Source organism: Cloeon dipterum, chromosome 4 (assembly GCF_949628265.1).
Source record: "Cloeon dipterum chromosome 4, ieCloDipt1.1, whole genome shotgun sequence".
NCBI lineage: Eukaryota > Metazoa > Arthropoda > Insecta > Ephemeroptera > Baetidae > Cloeon > Cloeon dipterum.
The window spans coordinates 1,976,795-1,995,958 of record NC_088789.1 but is presented as its reverse complement, the minus strand read 5'-3'; the positions used below and the strand labels follow the sequence as shown (position 1 = coordinate 1,995,958).

Here is a 19,164-nt window from a genome sequence, read left to right as displayed (position 1 = left end):
ATTCCGCTTGGCTGACTTGTCGAAAATAAAGCCCGGGGCGTGCACACTCGGGAATATTATATATTAGGCGCCACGCGCAAGGGTATATAAATTGAAAAGAGGCGCATAACAAGTATCTAATTTCATATTATATCCGTGCGAAGATGAAAAATTGCCTGGCGCCGATGATATATGTATAAGCAGTAAGGCTGCATTTTTCGCGACAAAACCCTTCGGCGGCGGGCTCACAGGGGATGAAATTTATCACCAGGCCATTCATCTCGTCAACTGCAGACGCGAGGCAGCCCTCGGTGAGAGAAGCAACTTTTTTGCCCCCTTTGTAATGTGTGCCGTTTTCTGCGCCTCATCATCTAAACTTTTAACCGCTCATAATTGTTTCGCTGCGAGCAGTCACCTCCCTTCGAGAGTCAAAAAAGCACAGCTTTTACGCCGACGGCAAAATCTTAGCTAATTCAGAGTATTTGTCAAATTAAATCAAGACGGAGGAAGCCGCCTCCTCTTAAACACGTCGCGCGTTGCAAAGTTTCATCAAAAGTTTGCTGCCTCACACGATCGTTGGCTGAATCTCTACCTTGTTTTGCGTTCTCGGTGAGAAACTGCGTCTCGCTTTTCCTCAGAAGGAATAATTAAGATTCTTGAACCGTCTGAATAAATAATTAAACTTTTTGAAAGAAGCTAGCTGGCACAAATTTTAAATTTACAGGTTGTTGACACTCGAGGGTGCGTTTATAGCACAGTAGTTTTTCGCGCAATTCAAGGGAAAAGCAAGCTAAATGAAATATAATGAAATTCTTTTTACTCCATTCTCATTTGTAGCACAATACAAAATAGAATTTGTTGTGCACTTTGTAATTAAATTTTAATTTAACTCTTTGTATATAGAAGCAGACATAAAAAACCTCGAGTTGAAACACAAAAGCTGGTCTTATTTCATTCAAAGACTCATGATTTTGCATCAATTGTGATTTTTTGCGCTTTAAAGACCGTCTCTGACAAAGTTTCTGAGCACACCAATCGATTTTTGAGGGTCGAATTAGGTAAAGTGGATTTTTTCCGATCAAAAAGTCCAGCGCAACGTGCGAACTTTTTTTCCACCAAAACAATATGAATGCGGGAACTGCGCATGCGTTAGTGCTGGCTGGATCTGACTAAGTCATTCACTCTCTGCAAGTGCTCAAACCAGCTCTGGCGCATCCGCAGTTCTCGCATTCATATTGTTTTGGCGGGGAAAAAAGTTCGCACGTCGCATTAGACCTTCTGGTCGACCTTCAAGAATCGATTAGTGTGCCTAGAAACTACGTCAAAGACGTTGAAATTTATATCAAAAATTGCTCTAAAAATTATGACTTTCCCCGATGGATAAATAAAAAATGTCCGTTATTGCGGAGAGTTTAATATTTCAAATTACCTAAAACTCTTTTATTGTTTTGTTTCATTTGTTTTGAAACTCTATTGAATGATTAAATCGCAGCAGTTTATCAGCATTAACACGTTGTTGGTTTATCAGGCAAACAATAAAATGTATGTGTAATAACAAACAAAGCAACCCCCCGTTTACACTCATGGGTCAGTTTCAAAGACACAATACGACTCGTGTTTATATTACGCGTTTCGTGTTTGAAACGGAACGTTTCGAACAATTACAATCGATCAGTTAAATCCCTGCTGCGTAGTTTAGTGTTGTACTGTATCTCTGCAATCAAAAGCCGCTTGAGAATCTGATGTATGCTTCCTCTCGCCTGTCTGATGAACACGCATCCCCTGCCTTTGTTGCAAGGACAAAAGTGGACGCGGATCAACTTGCTTGGGAATGTTCAGTGCGCTAGACAAGAAGGGTTCCACGCTATTGGAAAATGCATCGACGACGCAGATTTCTGCGGTCGCCGGGCATATATATATTTTATATTATGTATTTTTTCGCCGGTGGTGAAAGGGGGTTGGTTTCGTTTTTCTTTTACGACGTGATGGTCCTTGGAGATTGCCCGGCGTCACGGCCATGCCAAAAAAATCATGGGGGATCGCACCACACGCGCGCCTCTATGTGAACGAATCTAAATCCACCCCTTAATTAACTTCCTTCGGAGGGCCAAGTTTTAGATTCGCATGCCCGTGTCCATTAGGCGTCCTCATTTGCATGCGGAGGGAGGGGAAGGAACAAACGTTTACGTTAAATTACGAGGTGAGCATTCCAGCGTGGTGCACCCCCTCCTTGAATGAAAACAGAAATTAAAAGTCGGAAAGAGACATATTTGTGCCGACTGGAAAAGTTAAGTGTGTTTGCCCTCGGCCCACCACCTTGCGTTTCTTTCACGTTTTTATTCCTGGCGCAAGTTGCGTGATTGCGCAACTTGGCCGATTGAGTTTTGATCTATAATGCAGCCGGCAGACGCGTTGTCGTCCCGGCGAAATTACAATTTTGCGCTGCCAGACGAGAGCAGACGGTCGATGTGATGAATGAGTGTCTCAATCTAGAGTACCCTTCAGACAGCGCGGGTGAACGGGCCTGCGTGTGTGTGTGTGTCCACCTGCACAGAGTGCACAGTCGTTTCCCTATTCGCAGCTGATGAGGCAAGCGAAAATACGCTGAAAGTTTTGTGTCTATGTACACCTCGTTGGTCAAATTCATTAGCTTGATTACAGCTTTCCCAGAACAAAAACCGCTAGAATTTGATGTAATTTATTTTCATTGGCCATTTTCCGATTGGATAAATAATACAGTGCCGAAATGTTTACCTTTGCCTGCATTATAAATTTATTTTGATCTAACTTAACAGGTATATCGACTATATACGATATTTTCCAAATTTTCTACAGATTCTCTGTTAAAAGTAGAGGTTAAAAAATTAATTCACTGACTATATTGGTTTTTGGAAAATGATGAAGTGCGGCTTTTTCACCAAGAGATGTGAATATTCCACATCGGTTAATTTTATTCGATTTAGACCCATTTTAAGAATGTTCCAGTCTCGGATTAATAAAGCTGCCAGCCAATTTTTATTGGTGAAACGTGATATTAAATTTAATCTGACAAAAGAAGAAGAAGGGGATGCTTTTAGGAAAGAACCAGAACCTCTAAAGTGGATTACGATTTCGCTTGACACTGATTGTTTCCTCTCTGTTAATTGATTCTTCCTCTTGCATCATCATTTCAGCCTCGGAATTTCCAAATAGTCCAAAAACCCAGCTCTATATAATAACAATTTTAATTATAAAATAAAACAAAATATACTGCAATTGAAAGTCACGAAAGTATTGTCGTAAAATAGGTTCAGCATAGAGAAAAAAATATGAAAATCAGAATTATTACGATTAACAAGGTAATCTCTCGTCACACTGATCTGCAATTAAATTAGTAAAAATCACTTATCGAGCGCTAGAAATTTACCACTGATGCTTTTTGCACAAGGAGGAAAACTCGGCCGCAGTGCAATTCTTGAGCTCGGGTGGCAGGTCGTTCCACGACTTCACCACCCTGAAAGAATAACACCCTGTAAATTTTTTTATGAAAGTGTCTGCAAAGTTGGCAGACAGAAATAGTGAAGACTGTCTCCTTATTTGAAATCTGATTTTAATTCAAAACAAAGAGTTTCCCTAAAAGGTTGCATATGCTGTTGGAAAGGAATCGAAATCTGCCTAGAAAATGTGGTACATTTTGGAGAAAATTTGAAAAATTTGAGCAAGGTCCTTTATTATTATTATTGCAAATTGTAGAACAGATTGTTTGTTGCATCCACCAATTCAAATAATTTTCAAATATCACCCTGTATCAATCATCCGCTTTTAGCATTTTGTGAATTAGGCTAAAATGTTGTATAGCGAATATACCTTCCAACAACAATGGGAGAAGCCAAAAAAGGCGGCGCCCGAGGAAATTAATCCTCTTTTCCTGTTCGCCTGCTGCTGATTGTATTGGAGCATCTTCGCCCATTTTCTGTCCCTGAAAAACTACCCGTCGAGGGCTGCAATTACGTAACGAGCGCACAGGTGATTGGATACGGGTCAAATCTGCTGTGTGACCTGTTGCACTAGTGACGGCGGCGGCGGCGGCCTCGTTTATTTCCCGCACGAAATGTGTCTAAACGGGCGCGGTGTTCAAAAATTGCGCCACCTTAATGGCGCGGGGGTGATTCCGAGCCTTTCTCGTGGCAAAGGTCTCGTCTCCGGGGAGTTTCGCGCGCGCTCAGATTGGAAAAAGACGGGCGCTGGTCTCGGGGCCATTTGCACGCTTACTTAACTCTCGCCTACTCACCCCCGTACAGCCCCGTTACCTACCCCAAATGGGTTCACTGAACCAGACCTTACCATCGCAATATCGTCACGCCGCCGACTCGTGCACTAACACCTCCTCAGCCACTTCCCTCGACTGAGTTTCGGATTTTTCTCGCAAATTGTAAAAATTAATCGAGTGTTTTACGAGACGCATTCTCCTTACTGTCCGTGATTTGGTTTTCCTCCTCAATAGTGTCCCTTTAGGGTTGCGTGGTTACGCAACTCGCGTGTCTGGGAGTGTGCTATAGTTGGAAAAATACGCCGAAAGCGTGCTGCTGTCAGCACGAGTTTGTCATACTTCTACGACGACGGAAGCAAAGTTCAAGCTTTCCCGGAATTAGCTTGGTGCAAAGTCAAGTTTGATATTAACTGGCGCGGAAATTTCATATAGATGAACGAGCATGTCACAAAATGTGTTTTTGATAAGCACTTTAAAACCTGCTCGACTGCAGAGAGCGCTCGCTACCAGATGGCATAATGTCAATATTTGCCACGCTCAAAAGGTTTACTTAATAAAACTTTATCTTCACACCCTTTTCCATTTTAATTTAATTTCTCTCGAGAGACATTTTCCACTTTGTATGAAACATTCGCCCAAACAATTATTTTCCTTTTGTCTCCATTCATGATAGCGACCGAGACTGATCGATTTCACGAATTGACGTCATGCACGTCCAATTACAAACCAGTTCATTTTGATTAATTCCTTTTCAATGAATTTGAATGGCATTTTTATCAGTGAATGATTATTTTTTTTCATAAAAACGTGCCCATTTAACTTCCCATAAAATCCGAAATCATTGACCAACACGAGGCAGCTGCCGTTTCATCACCTGCTGCGAAGGTGTGTGTCTATAGGGCTATTGATTCGTTGTTTTGGCTTGGTGTGAAAGGAATTTAGGCTAAATTGACTTGGTTCGACACAGACCATCAGCTTTACACCTTGCGACTTTATTGCGTTAGCCCTTTAACTTCGCACCGTGCAGCCCTAACCCAATAAAGCAGCCGCACCCCAGCAGCTCGACCGGCAGCGCTTCGCAACTCCATTAATTGTGCGCCGTTGCAGAATTGTGTCGCCTTTTCGCAATCAGCCTCTGCGCGTTCCTAGAGTAAATTGCGCGTGCCATTAATTAATGAATTAAGCCGGCCTTGAGGCTACTGTGCTAATTAAATTGACTCTCACTCGCAACAACCCCCTCGTGATTAATCTATTGCGCTTATTTATCCGCGTGTGCAGCTCAGCAAACAAAAGGGCGCGCATCAAGAGACGCCTCGCCGGCATTTATCAGGCGCACACGCACGTTTTCTTGCGCCTATTTCCATTCATTCATCGCCGGCCCATTTTTTTTTTTTTTTTTTTGCCCCGCGGCACCCTTTCGCAGCGTCTGTCCCGCGTGGTGTGCGGGGGAGTGAAACTGATTCGCCTCGGTGATTGATTGCCACGTTTTATTTGCTCACTCTTGCCGCTTCATATACGGCCCGACGCTTTTTTTTATTTCGGTCCTAAGCCACCCAGAAAGGGCAACATAAAAAAGAGGCTGGCTTTTGGAGTAATTTCGCCAAAGTCATTGTGTAAAGGGTTTCCGCTAAAATACGCACGATGCCGCGCTATTATTTCTTTCCAGTCGTATGTAAGGACAAAGGCTTGAAAAACAAAGGCAATTCCCTCTCTTGGATCTATTTTCGTTTCTGTTTCTGCGCATCTTAAAGAACGTCAAAGTGGATTGATACAGGGCAACAGATGAAAATTGGTGGATGCAATAGGCAGTTTATAAAAAAATTTATTCTACAATTTGTAACGATAAAAAAGGACCTTGCAGCAGTAAAAACTCAAAAAAATCAAATTTTCTCCAAAATTTCCAGCATTTGACAGATTTTGATTCCTCTCGGCGAGATCTGTCCAACAGTCTTTTAGGGAAACGTTTTGTTTTGAAATAAAATAATATTTCAAGTAAGGAGACAGTCCTCACCATTTGCAGACACTCTTCTAAAATATTTACACTGCTATGCAGGTCAATTTTGGCTTCAACTGAATCCTAAGGGATGAATTCATGCATTGGGAACAAGCGTTTTCCAGGCTTCTGCTGTATCAATCCTCTTTAACTCGACGCGGAATGCTGCTTTAAAATTCCGCGCTGAACAGCATTTCGGAGCAAGAGTCTAAATTTGGAAGCCATCTAAATTCATTTCTCAATTTGCGTATCCTTGAACGTGCTACCGCTATACATACCGTGTGTGTCTTTTGTTTGCTCGTTAGCCCTGCTCTCGCATGTGTTATATATGTATACACATATTACCCTTTTCCAATTAGAACTCGACGACACTTCCTTTACTACCGGTAACAATGCCAAAACGGCCCATTGTTTAATTAAAGCCGACGAGGCAGGCGTGCACTTTTACGAGTCTCGAAATGTTGCAGAAAATTTACGATCTCTTAATGGTGATGCGATAGAAAAAGGTTGAGCGCGCGTGCCACAAACACTCTCTCTCACAAGGGTCGCGTCAGAAGCCAGAGACCAAAAGCGGTGCGGAGAGATTGCCGGGATTCCTTTTGTTGAGAAACTCAGGACCGCAGTATATCTTTTAAGTTCAAGTGAAGTGTGTGCCAAACAATTACTCTCGCAGCGTACCTTGCGGCGTACGTGCCGAGGAAAATCGTAATTTTCCTCTCATATATCAAATCCAAGCGTTGCTCCTTTCACGGAAGTTTGAAAGGCGCTTACTACTCGTTTAGCCGAAGAAAGAAATATGGGCGAAATTAAATTTTATCGCGGCTTCTGCCACGTATTTCCGCTGACGGGAAACTTTTACAAAATTAATTCGTATCACTGTCTAAATTAGGTGAAGTTTTACGAAAAGGGAAACTTTTAATAAGTGACGTCTGCGGAGCCTTTCAAAATTCAAAGAGACAATGTTTAAAAAAAGTCAGCAACTTTAAAATTACCCGACGAGCAATTCGTTCAATGCCAAAGGTCAGACATTGGCTTTCTCTCCGTCTCTTTGTTCAAGGAAACGAAATGTTTCTATCAGAACACGAGACGGGAGACGGGAGATGCTGCAGGAAAGGAGTGCATGCGAAATTGTACCCCTGATGTTCCATTAGCAGGCAGCCCGCTCGCCCGAGCAATCAGTCAATGACAAGCGACGCAGACAAGCCAATTTGCAAACTACAAGTTTATTTGACCCGGATGCCCTACTTATTTTGCTAAACACTAAAAAAAACTTTTGTCGAATGATTCCGCAAGAATGACACGTTATTAAAATCTCTCGCACCAATACTCGATGCGCAAAAGAAATTCCGCATTGCCTTTTTCAGGCGGAATCCTCAATGTCCCCGCGCGGAATGTCATTATCAAAGAGACGCTTGAAGAATTTTAATCAAGCAGAAAATTAGAGCCTCTCGGTTCTAAAAATGAATTTTTTCATAAAGGATGAGTTAAAATAAATGTGCCCTTCCCTTCTCAAGTTTGTTCTGTTTCTGAAGGGAGGTTTTGGAAATTTTATTTATTTTAATTAAAGCCGGCAAACTTTTTCAAAGGAGTCTTTTATGCGTAAAAATCAATAAACAATCGAAAAGCAAGGAAAGTAGAAGTGGAACAACTTAGGACCGAAACAGACCCTTCAGGAAAAGCAAAAAGCATCTGGCCGAGAACGTCCGAAAGGGAAGCCGGCTCCCCAGGGAATTAATACAATTATCCGAGGCGGACGAGCTGAAAGCTCCAAATCAAATTAAGAGAGATCAAGCGTGACAACTCGCAGAAAAAAAGAACGGTGGCGGCATGCGCATAAATCTATTCATGAAATTGCGCAACATGGGCGATATAAATGAAGTTAATGAGTCTGGTGCAGGCATTTGCATCTATCTGAGTGGTTCAATGAGATGTGCATAATTATTGCAGCGTCGCACGCTCGTTTTGATCGGTGGCGCCCGTATACTCGCGCCATTTTCATAAATCTCGCGGATAATGAGCCCCAATTATTGCGATTGTTCGTGCGCGCCCGCTATTAAAGCGCATCAGGTAAATTGAAAACTTCTAACCGACCCATTGCACCTGAAGCACGTATGTGTTCACGTGACAGTTTATTTTAGCCAGACCCATTTGTTCCGATATTTACGATCATGGGATAGCGTTGAACTGGCCTTGAATTTAAAAAAATGCGGGACTGCCAGCGACGCGATTTAAAAGTTTAAGCCCGCGTATAGAAGCAAAGAAAATTCGTGTGCGATTTTCTTTCCACCAAAAGTATGCACGATTTTTTATTTTTGTTTACAATCGCATTTACATAATAGTACATTCAGTGGCTCTGCTATGTTTCCTGTTAATGCTGAAAATAAATCTGAAAAAAATATCAACGCGCAGAAGCTTGCTCGCATTTCTTCATCTCCAACGCAAATTGGCGCTCCGCATCACATTAAAATTGATTTGCAAGACTCTCAGAGCTTGTTAGAAAGTTTCTGATGATATATCAGTGATAAACGATGGCAAAAAGTTGCTTTTATTGGGATCAGATGCTTCACAGGCTCCATAACTTTAGCTATATCCAAGGGATTACGTTTACTTACGTACCTTTACTTATTCCGAGTCATAAAGTTTTATTTTTCCGGCAAATTGGGGCCCATTCATGTGGCATCGGGATTGAATAAATGAGTTTATGATCAGAGTCTTATAGAGGCATTCTTGGAATTATAGTGAAAATAGAATAATCATTGGAGCTTTCAAAACTTTTGCATATTATTGTTGAAAAAAGCCATCACACTCTCGAATCTCAATTTTTATGGTAAAATATATCTCCACGTGTCTTCTTTGTGAGTCACATTGCTCCACTTTACATTTACATGGTGAAAGATGAATACATTTATATATGCCAGACTCTTAATTGGCTCCTCTGATAAAAACGGATGGATGAAGAAAAATTCGCATCACACACGTTCCCATTTATGCGGTGCAGCGTGTTTCGACTTCTCAGACCTCATCAGTGGGGATGGGAATTTCCAAGAAAAAGACGACATTTTAAGACACGGGTTTTCACATGATTCTAAGACAGTTTTTGAGAAAATTTAGACGATTTAAGGTGTTTTTTCATGTGTAAAATGAGCTCTAGAGTGCCGATATTTTCCTTGATTATAGTGGCTTGATTAATCCAAAAAGTTAGACATTTTTGCAATTATTTTTTAATCAAATTAAGTTACGCATAAGCCTGAAATCCATTAAAACAAAGGCTTAATAATCTATTATTATAGGTTGTCAAATAAACATCAAATGTGCTGACATTTGATACCGACATGAAATAAAATAAATAAAAAGAACAAAATACAAGTGTTTGATGTCCAAATGCGATTCTCAACGACTTCTATTCAATTTTAGATGGTTTTGGTTCCAAAAAACTGTTTTTTGTGTGGCTCTAAAGTCTTAAAAATTTATAATTCGTGCTCATTTAATGTCAAAACGCAAAATGGCGCTCAGACAAAATAATAATCTAGAAATTCCAACTCTTCCAACTATAGGCATCAGCAGTACTCAACCTAAACTCCCTTTGAAAAAACTCACATTGTTTATTTATTCTAAAAGTGCATATTAAAATGCATTGGGTAAGATCTTCTATTTCTTAGTTTCAACCTCCTTTTTTCTCTTCCAATTTCATCATATTCTTCTATGCGTACTTGAATAATAATCATATGTAATTTGCATATTATGTTACGAAAGCAAAGATTTTCATTTATAAATCCCCTCCTTTCCTGACGAAGCAACTACGTGTTTGATTATCTCCCTAAATGGTCAAAGTCACGAAGTTTTTCATTCAACAAGTGATCGAAATCGATTATTCGTCTGCCAGCTAGCGTGTTTTACGACCGTCAATTGTAACGGAGATAGTGCAAAATCAAAAGCGCAAACCCTTTTCTACTCGCGATTTTCCCACGTAAATACCTTGGCACGGGGCGCGACCGTCTGCAATTTTCAGGAAAATTCCTACCGCACGCCTACGATTAAGATTCTCGCTGAGAAGCCAGACGATCCATCGCGCGCAGAAAAAAAACTGCGCGAGAGCCTCATTAGAAATGCACGAGGCAGCGCGAGTGTGTTTACAAACTCAATACAGCCGGGGCACGTGAGCGAATTGCAAATCGGCGAAATCGCACCTGAGGGCACCGACAGACAGGGTCCCCCGAAATCGAGTACGCTAGCTGTCATTAATTAAATTCGCGGATGCACCTGCCTTCCTCTTCGCTGCCTGTCAAACAGTCAAACATCGGGCGGCGTGACTCCCCGATAGAGGAAGAGAAATAACGCAAAATCCATCCAACCCCGTCTGATCACAAAAAGGGCCTTGGTTCGACCCCCAGCCGGCAGTGAGTGAGTGAGTGAGCGACACTCAATATATCCCTCGCCTCCGGAAAAGGGTTAAATGAGTTTGTGTTTGGTGGCCTTCGCCACAGAAAAGGGATTCGATGCGGTCTTAAGCACACACATTCACTGGGAGGGGCCTGGAATTTACTGTCTTGTCTGATTGTCTTCGTTCGCTTAGAGTCCAGTCGAGTTACTGTGGAATTCGCTTTAATTAATTTATCCATGGAACGATGTGTATTCCGCGCGCAGCCAGCGTCCGCCTCCCGTGCCAAACGGCTGCGTTGTTTGAACAGCCGAATCGGTTTCCGCGGACTTTGTTCACCGCGACCGCACCTGGCGGCGCGTATTTTTGGTGTTCGGCCAACGTCCTGCGAACGCGGTCATGACGTGTTGACCGAACACGTGAAAAATGACGACGAACGCGCGCGTCGGGGGTTGATAACGCCGACGCCGCGCGATATTAATAATAAAGGGCATGCAATATAATGAATTAGTCCTTGATTGATGAGTTTAATGTGCCGCGAAATCGACGCCATTAGCAATATTGCACACACGATATTGTCCTTTGCAGGAAGAAATGTAATATGCGCTTCCGCGTTGTCGATTTCCCAACTTTATATACATTGTAATGACTTTTCAGCTTTGAAACTTTAGCAATTGCTTTCAATTTTGACGTGTTCAACAGACGCAAAGTTCTGGCTCTCTGCTTGCGCAATCAAGAATTAAGCTCAAAAACACATAGCTCGATCTCTCTTGAAACTTCTTCCTGATAACATAGCTGCTGAATCAACAGAATTTCCCTAACTACCCTCATCAAGATTATAAACGAAAGTGAACCAATTCTATAAATACCGCAATTCGCCAGTTGGGTCAGCCCTTAAGTGTTCGAAGCCTCCAATTAACAAATGATGCCATCGTAGAATTTCGATTTTAAGGCACTTTCGCTGTGACACTCTACATTCTTCTCTTAATTTGTTTTCATTTGACGTGCTGAAAACCAAAATCGATTTAGCCAATCTTCGTAGAATCGTGAAAAACCACTTTATTTAAATCCAAAAAAATTTTCCGATGTTTGTACGGAAAATGGCTGGACTGATTTTTGTTTTCAGCAAGTCTAAAGAAATTATTCTAGAAAAAGCGCAAGATCATTAAAATCGGAAGAAACTACTGGTGGATTTGAATATATAAAATTTGCTCTTGAACCCTCCAGCTCACAATCAACACTCATACAAATGATGAAATGCGGTCTCATTTTCCGTTGCGCACACATACATGTCTTTTGTAGGTATTGCACAGCTTATTGTTGTAGACACTTGCTACAAACTTTGAGACGCTATTGTCTTTTTTGTGTCAATATATTGGCAATATTTGTGTTCTCGAAACGTCGGATTGTAAACATAAGAAAAGAAAACAGGCATTCCACCTGCGAAAACGTAAATTACGTAATTTAGACTGTAAAATATGGTTATGGCATGAAGCAGTCTCTTTGGCTCTCTAATTAAGTCAGGACGTTTTGAATTGTGCTGATTAGTGTCATTCATTTGCCTCGAAAAAAAACAACTTTCACTTTTCAGCTTCTAGGAAAGAGTTTAATTAGGAGATAAAACGTTGCTTCTTGAGGCCGAAATTACTTTTAGCCAAAATAGTAGCAGCGTGGCGTGAGTAACGAGATAGCCACGTGGCGACGGGAGCTATGCAACCCGCACACGCGGCGTGCCAACCAGGTTGTATGTGGCACACACCGCAGGCGCTCACGCACCCATCCACCACATTCAAATGAGGCAGGCAGGGATTATCTCCAACGGCGCGCATATTGACGGCGTGAATTCAATTAATAAATGAAAACGAGGGAAAGAGAGGCTGGCGTGCCACGATGCTATTTTATTATTGATGTTATCATTGCGGCGTAAATTCGAGGCTTAATTGACCGTTCGCTCTGACTGTTTGCAGCACGTGACGTACCACCTGATCCAGCGCAGCATTTTCACCCTTTGGGCCCTGGTGGTACTGCTAGTGAGTCTGCCGCTGTTCGGTTTTGGCATGTACTACAAGCCCGGGCCGCCCGTCAAGTGCGAGAGGTACCGACAAGCCAACGACCCCGCCGGCATCGCTTACGCCTACCTCTTCTTCACGTTTGGTACGGACAAATTCGAAATTCTCGTCTTCTTTCTCTATCTCTTTGTTATTTCCCATCTGTCGGATAGAACAAACGCGTTTCGTCCGTCAATCGCGCGCGCGGCCACCCAAGCGCGAAATAGAGTATGTAACAGTGATGAAATATTTGATTTGCTGCCTCGATCTAGATTTGACGTGTTTGCTTTTTCCACTTTGATTTCGGGCGGCGGAGTTTGAGGAACGGGGGAACGAGATCGGCGTGAAATATAGTACATAGGAAAACTATTGACTCGCCTTTGCGCTGCACGAGTCATTAATATTAATTGGACGCTTTGGCTGCAAGTGCCTATATAATAGCTGGCTTATAAACGTGCTAATTAATCAGATCATCAATTGTGCCACGACGCCAGAGGAGTTGAAAACAGGTTAACGTTCATAACGTTGAAAGGCTCTCGCACAAAGCGGCGCACGCGAAAAAGTTAATGTTATTTTCGAGTAAACTCCTCAACGGCTTGGAAAAGCGGGCAAATATTATTCTAGGGAAGGAAAACAACGTTACGCAAAGCAGCCAATAACAATATTGAACTGAAATTTCTGTCAATTGTGATGCACTATTTAAACACTAACTTAAATTCGATCTTGTTATTTGACTTATAGGTTTGGGAATTTTGAGTAGGTAAACAGGCTCTATTTAGACGTTTTTAAAGACAGTCTTTGACGAAGTTTCTGAGCACACCAATCGATTCTTGAGGGTCGAATTAGGTAGAATGGATATTTTTCCGACCAAAAAGTCTAGCGCGACGTGCGTAGCACAAGTATAGCCTTTTTTCCCCGCCAAAATAGTATGAATGCGAGAAGTGCGCATGCATCAGAGCTGACTGGATTCGTCGCGCTGGACTTTTTGGTAGGAAAAAATATCCACTTTACCTAATTCGACCCTCAAGAATCGATTGGTTTGCAGAAAATTTGCCAAAGACGGTCTTTAAAGCAAATTTATATTGTTTCTTACGCTTTTACCGGTTTTTCCAGCTTATTTCGCCAAAAAATAAACTCTAATTTGCATTACAAGGCTCCCTCTTGTATCGTTTATTTTGTTTTCAAAATGAGAAATGCAGATGGTGCTTCGCAAATTCAATACCGATTTTCTTTGACAAGAAAATATATTCAAACACGATTTTAATTCCTCACCTTCTATTTCTCTGTGCTTTCAAGCTACTTAAAGGAGAAAATTTTAAATTTGATGCTTTTTTCGTATAAAGGATCACTTCTGTGCTTGGCCATCGTGGGCTTCAATCTGGCAGTGGTGCGAGCTCTGTGCAGCATAGGCCGGCGCTCGATGTTGGACCGGAGAGTGAGCAGCCGATCGTCCTCCAACACGCATCATTCCAACTATCGGAGTCTGGCCGCCTCCAAGTCATTGGCTGCCACCCCCGAGGAATTGGCTTTCGTGCGTCTCATGACCGCTCTGTGCGTCATTTTTCTCGTCTGCTGGATGCCTCAAATGGTTTGCACTTAATAATTCTTATAAAAAAGCAATTACAAAGCGCTCTGTATCCATTCGATTCAACCCCCAATTTAATTAATTTTCCAGATCGCTATTCCAGTGTCTCGGATGTACCCGAACGCCACGCCTTTGTTGCGGATAGCGGACGTGCTGATGTCTTTTCACTTCTCGCTCGACCCCTATATTTACGTTCTACTGCGGTGTCGGCGTAGGCCGTGTGTGCAAGCCTTCCTCAAGGTCGTGTGTCGCTCGTCCAGTTTCCGCCACTCTGACCATCCGGTATCGGATCACCCATCAAAGCACACTACCTCTGACGCCACCACCCCCAAGACGGCTCCAAGACGTCCGGACATGGTGCTCGAGCACCGCGTTTGAGCGAGGCCCTTGCTGCGATCAATGTGATTTTTCTGACTCAAAATGAGACGGTGCCCGTGGATTTTCTCTCACGCACAACTTATTGTGTGCATTTTACCTCCAGAAAATCAGTGTTGCATTTTAGAAGCTGTTTTAGGCATTGATTTAAAACAAGCTGTCTTTTTGGTCATTTGTGCAGATAGAGAATACGTCCAGATATATGCCTTTTTTGGTTTCCCCCTTTTTGTTTTAGCTTTTTGATGTTAACTCTTAATAAACACTATATATTCGAAATTTCACCATTTGAAAACTGAGACTGGAAACTAATGCATAAATGGCTGAATTTTAAACTAATTATAAAATTACAAACGAAGGTGTGTTAAGTCAACTTCCATTTGTAAACAAGTCACTTTTAGTTCAACATTCCATTAATTAGCTTTCTTTGAGTACAATCAGTAAAATAAGTAGTAAGGATGACTGTTAAATGCTAGTTATTTCAAGAAAGTTTATACAAAGATGTTCGTGTTATGTGCCCTTGAGAGGCTTTAATCAATCGACACTAACTACATTGTAAGTTAAAATGGTATTGCTCATTAACAAATCGCTGAATGTGCATTTGACTCTAAATTGATACTAGCCACTACTATTCAGATTGTTCAACGTTGTTGGCAATTGGCAGCAGAACTACAAATTAGTTGAAAATAATACGAATATAATTTTTGTAACTTATAATTGAAGGCTAAGCTGCTGGTACAGAATGGTATTTATTTTTTAACATGTACACTGAGAGGTGTCTAATAGAAAGGGTTCACAGCGGGGAAATCATACTCTTGTTGTACATACCACTAAGTACATAAGTAAATGTTTTTGGGTAGCTGTGGACCACGTCACTCAAAGATTACCTGTTATAAAAATACGCACAGAGATTTTCATGTTAAATAACTATATAGTGAGACCAGATACCGTTTTCAAACGAAAAAAATTTAGAGGTTAATAAGTCTAGGTGTTTTAACAAAAAAGAATTGGAGATCCTGATTCAGGTACAGTTTAACGTTAATTGATTCAATGTGATGTTTTGAAAACTAAACAGTGCATACAGTGAGGCGGATATTGCGTTCACTGACAACTTTTATTATTTTTATTTGTAGCTTTACATTGAAATAAAATTGTAAAAAATGGCTGTGATTTGTTTTTATCGGTCGCATGTTTGTGTTCAATACCCCCTCCGTTCCCTATAGTTATTTAAAATTGACCACACGTCACTTCTTGCTAAATTTATTTTCAACTGTCTTGATACAATGTAGCGTGTCCCATACTTGGCATTCGTCCGGCAAGACGCGATATAGGCACCGCCCTTGCGTAAATTAAAAAGGAAAATATGTTTATCTTAGAGTCGTAGACATAAGCCATTTAGTACTCATTTTTTATTTGAGTATTTTTATATGCAATATATTATTTTGAAGACCTAAACTGAGATGAAAAACTGCCCAAGAGGCGGGCGACTAATTAAAATAATAAGTATCGCAGGTGCGCCATATAATTGTCGACTGTACTGCGGAGAAACGTGCTTTAAAGCGATGAGGGTAACTGTCTGTCTAGGAAGCACAGAGGTAACCGAGATCCTGCACCTCCGGAAACCAAGGTAAAAAACAAGAGATTGGAGCTCGAGCACTCTACAAAAGATGCCAGAAAGGGATTTGCAGCGCGTCTCAACGAAAAGCGCCTACACGAGCCGGAAACTGGCGCACAATAGCCACATAAAACACAAAAGGTGCGCGGAGTTCAAACTGAGCAAACATTTTCAGTTTATATTTTAATAAAGCTTCCAAATGCAAACATACAACATACTAGAGTTGTAAATTGATTAATATCGAAGATTTTGATTACTTAAAAATATCTTTAATATCTACTTTAGTGGCGAAGGCTAACCTCCTCAATTTTATGGTTTAAAACTATCCCTTTTTACTGAGTACAACTCGAAAAGTCAATAGCGAAACCCCATCAAGCACTCCACCAAGTGTGGGTATTCATCGCATCTCCCAGACAAGCCCTCGGGCAAAGGACAAAACTCACTAACATGTGTGTATATCAGTTTGTATTTCGAATTGGATATTGCGGATATTGAATGTTTGACTTTCATAGCTGATGCCGAGTTTGATGCTCCGACAGTAAAGTATGTTTTCTCTCTGGGTAGCAGCATTTTGAGAGATATTTGAGCTGTGCGTGGGCTCTGCGCATCGTTCTGTTATCGCAGAAGAAGAAAAAAAAACAGTTTAGAATTCACAACTCCCGCGCAGAGTTCATGAATTTCTCGCTCTGGTGTTTTGATTGAATGAGCAATTTGACGGAGAATTCGAAGACTTCTAACCTTTAAGAATAAATTTTATGAATACAATTATTGAGAAAGCCTTCATACTCGATTCGACTGGAAAACTCAAATTTGTCCCAGGTAGTGTGAAACCGTTTAACTGTTCATCAAAGTTTCAATTTGATTTGGTATAGAGTTTATTTGATAAACTCATGGGTTCATAATCTTGCGATTTTGGCCACACCACACACACTTATCGAGTCTTGGGAGCCCGACAAGCGCTCCTCCAGTTGTTATATATACTTATGCTTCGCGTATTGCAGTAATCGATTGCTGCTGCATGTCTCCTCGTTTTTCCATATAAATTTAATTCGTTCGCAAAAACTTGGCGCACATCGAGTATAGACTATTTGAACTTTTCATCGTGCCTATTTTAATGAATATTTGATTAAAATTTGATTTGAAATCGCTGTTTTTCATGCTATACGAGGAAATTTAATAAAAAAATCCATTTCAAGTTTTACTCCATATTGGTAGGCTGCAATTATTATTTATTATTCTATTTAATTCTTCCTATTATGACCGAGACAACTTTTTTTTATCTCCTTCGAAAGAGTCCATACTTGGTGCTCAACCCGGTAGAGAGCGCGACACACCGCCTCTCAAAGGTCTCTCTCTGTTTGACCTTGGACCAGCGCCGTCAGAGCAGGCCCCTATGTTGCGTTGCAGCAATGAGCACCGGCTTTTAAAGATCAGCTGGTATGATAATTGGAGGCTTGTGACTCCAGACGAAAACATATAACTTAATTTTCGCTCCCTGATCGGTCAGTCTTTTGCCAGATATCCACTGAGCAAGATGTCAAAAGTCGTGCGCAAAGCTATCTACACTGCTCTCGGGCCCAAGCCTTTGGCTCCGTACAGGTATTTTTTTTTGTGTTTATTTAGTTTCGTCTGCGTTCTCTTATCTGAATGGGACAATTTCAGCCAGGCCATCCAAGTTGACAACTTGGTGTACGTGTCCGGGATGGTCGGCACGTCTGAACTGGGACCACTTGTTGAAGGCGGAATCGCAGCCGAAGCCAAGCAGGCCCTCATGCATTTGGGAAACGTGCTGAAAGCGGCAGACTCGTCGTTTGAAAAAGGTAAGAACATCTCAAATATCCAAATCTTGTTTTTCACTAGATAGAGTGGCAATCCAATCACGCATTTAATGGTATTTCGCAATGATTTAATTATGATATAAAATACCTCTTAATTGTTAAAAAAATTATTTTTAAGATTTGATATAGTTTTGATAAAAATTTCAGTTGTGAAAACCACCGTTCTGCTGGCTGACCTTAACGACTTTGGAGTAGTCAACGAAATCTACAAACAATGTAAGTTTCAATTTTAATTAATTTTTTTTTATTCGAGAATTCTTCTATTTTTTTTAAATTAAAAATTGTAAAGAGAATAAGAAGTTATATAGTTATTGCTGCCTAAAAACTTAAATTAAACTGAGTGTATAAGTTCGCATAACGCAGATGGAAATTAAACATCCTTTTTGCGAGCTTTTAAAGGCATTCTGCCAATTAAATATTTTGCAAAATTATTTAAACGGGACTTGTTGGAATTTATATTCAGAAATATTTTTCCAACCTCTGGGTTATATCACCACAATTCTTATGCATCATTTCAGACTTTGTTGAGCCATATCCCGCCCGCATGGCTTATCAAGTTGCCAAACTCCCTCTGGTAAGCTCTCTTTTGCAATTTCATTTTTGATGAGATGCTAATTTTTTATATTGCAGGGTGCCAAAATTGAGATTGATGCCATTGCCATAGTTGGCGAGGTGGAGCACGTAAAGTCTAACTTGTAATCCGAAAAGATTGAAGAATTTGTTTAATATGCGCATCAAATCTGTGGCTCATATAGCAGTCCATTAAAAATGCGTTATATGATGCAACAGTGGAAACCAATGACTTTTCATTTCTTCCATTTAACCACGGAACATCTAACAATTAAAATTTAATTTAAATTCCTAAATGGCTTTGCTTTTCTGTGCGAAATTATGAATGGGACGGTGGGCGGGTTAAATGAATAATATAGAGATCTCAGCCGCGAGGTTTAAGACGATGGCTGGACAAATTTTTTGCCTAGCAATTTTCACCTGCGGCTGACAATACATTAAACGTGAAGTTTGACTGTGCTTAGCGGCCCAAAGGTCTGGAAGACGTTTTTCCCCTATGCACCTTTTAATCTTTGACCCTTTTTTACCGGCGGCTGG

The 19,164-nt window shown here is 41.0% G+C and overlaps 2 protein-coding genes across 3 annotated transcripts in view; both read left to right on the top strand.

The window, feature by feature from the left end:
- Positions 1-15,769, top strand: part of LOC135943307 (prostacyclin receptor) — a 28,962-nt gene extending 13,193 nt beyond the window's left edge. For both annotated transcript variants that reach the window (XM_065489773.1, XM_065489774.1), the window contains exons 4-6: positions 12,567-12,753; positions 13,991-14,235; positions 14,323-15,769. In XM_065489773.1, the coding sequence (XP_065345845.1) occupies positions 12,567-12,753; positions 13,991-14,235; positions 14,323-14,610 (720 nt within the window). In that variant the 3' untranslated portion in view covers positions 14,611-15,769. The remainder of the gene's footprint in view (positions 1-12,566; positions 12,754-13,990; positions 14,236-14,322) is intronic.
- A 1,833-nt stretch (positions 15,770-17,602) lies between these two features.
- Positions 17,603-18,852, top strand: UK114. The gene is made up of 5 exons (XM_065488263.1): positions 17,603-17,818; positions 17,882-18,039; positions 18,205-18,273; positions 18,576-18,631; positions 18,688-18,852. Exons 1-5 carry the CDS (start codon positions 17,754-17,756, stop codon positions 18,754-18,756), a joined length of 417 nt encoding a protein of 138 aa, XP_065344335.1. The 5' UTR covers positions 17,603-17,753; the 3' UTR covers positions 18,757-18,852.
- Positions 18,853-19,164: the final 312 nt, after the last annotated feature.

Excerpts from the sequence above, each read along its gene's own strand:
- UK114 (XM_065488263.1), top strand. The coding sequence starts at position 17,754 with ATGTCAAAAGTCGTGCGCAAAGCTATCTACACTGCTCTCGGGCCCAAG. Across the intron at positions 17,819-17,881 it reads AAGCCTTTGGCTCCGTACAG|CCAGGCCATCCAAGTTGACA; the intron begins GTATTTTTTTTT and ends GGACAATTTCAG. Across the intron at positions 18,632-18,687 it reads AAGTTGCCAAACTCCCTCTG|GGTGCCAAAATTGAGATTGA; the intron begins GTAAGCTCTCTT and ends TTTATATTGCAG.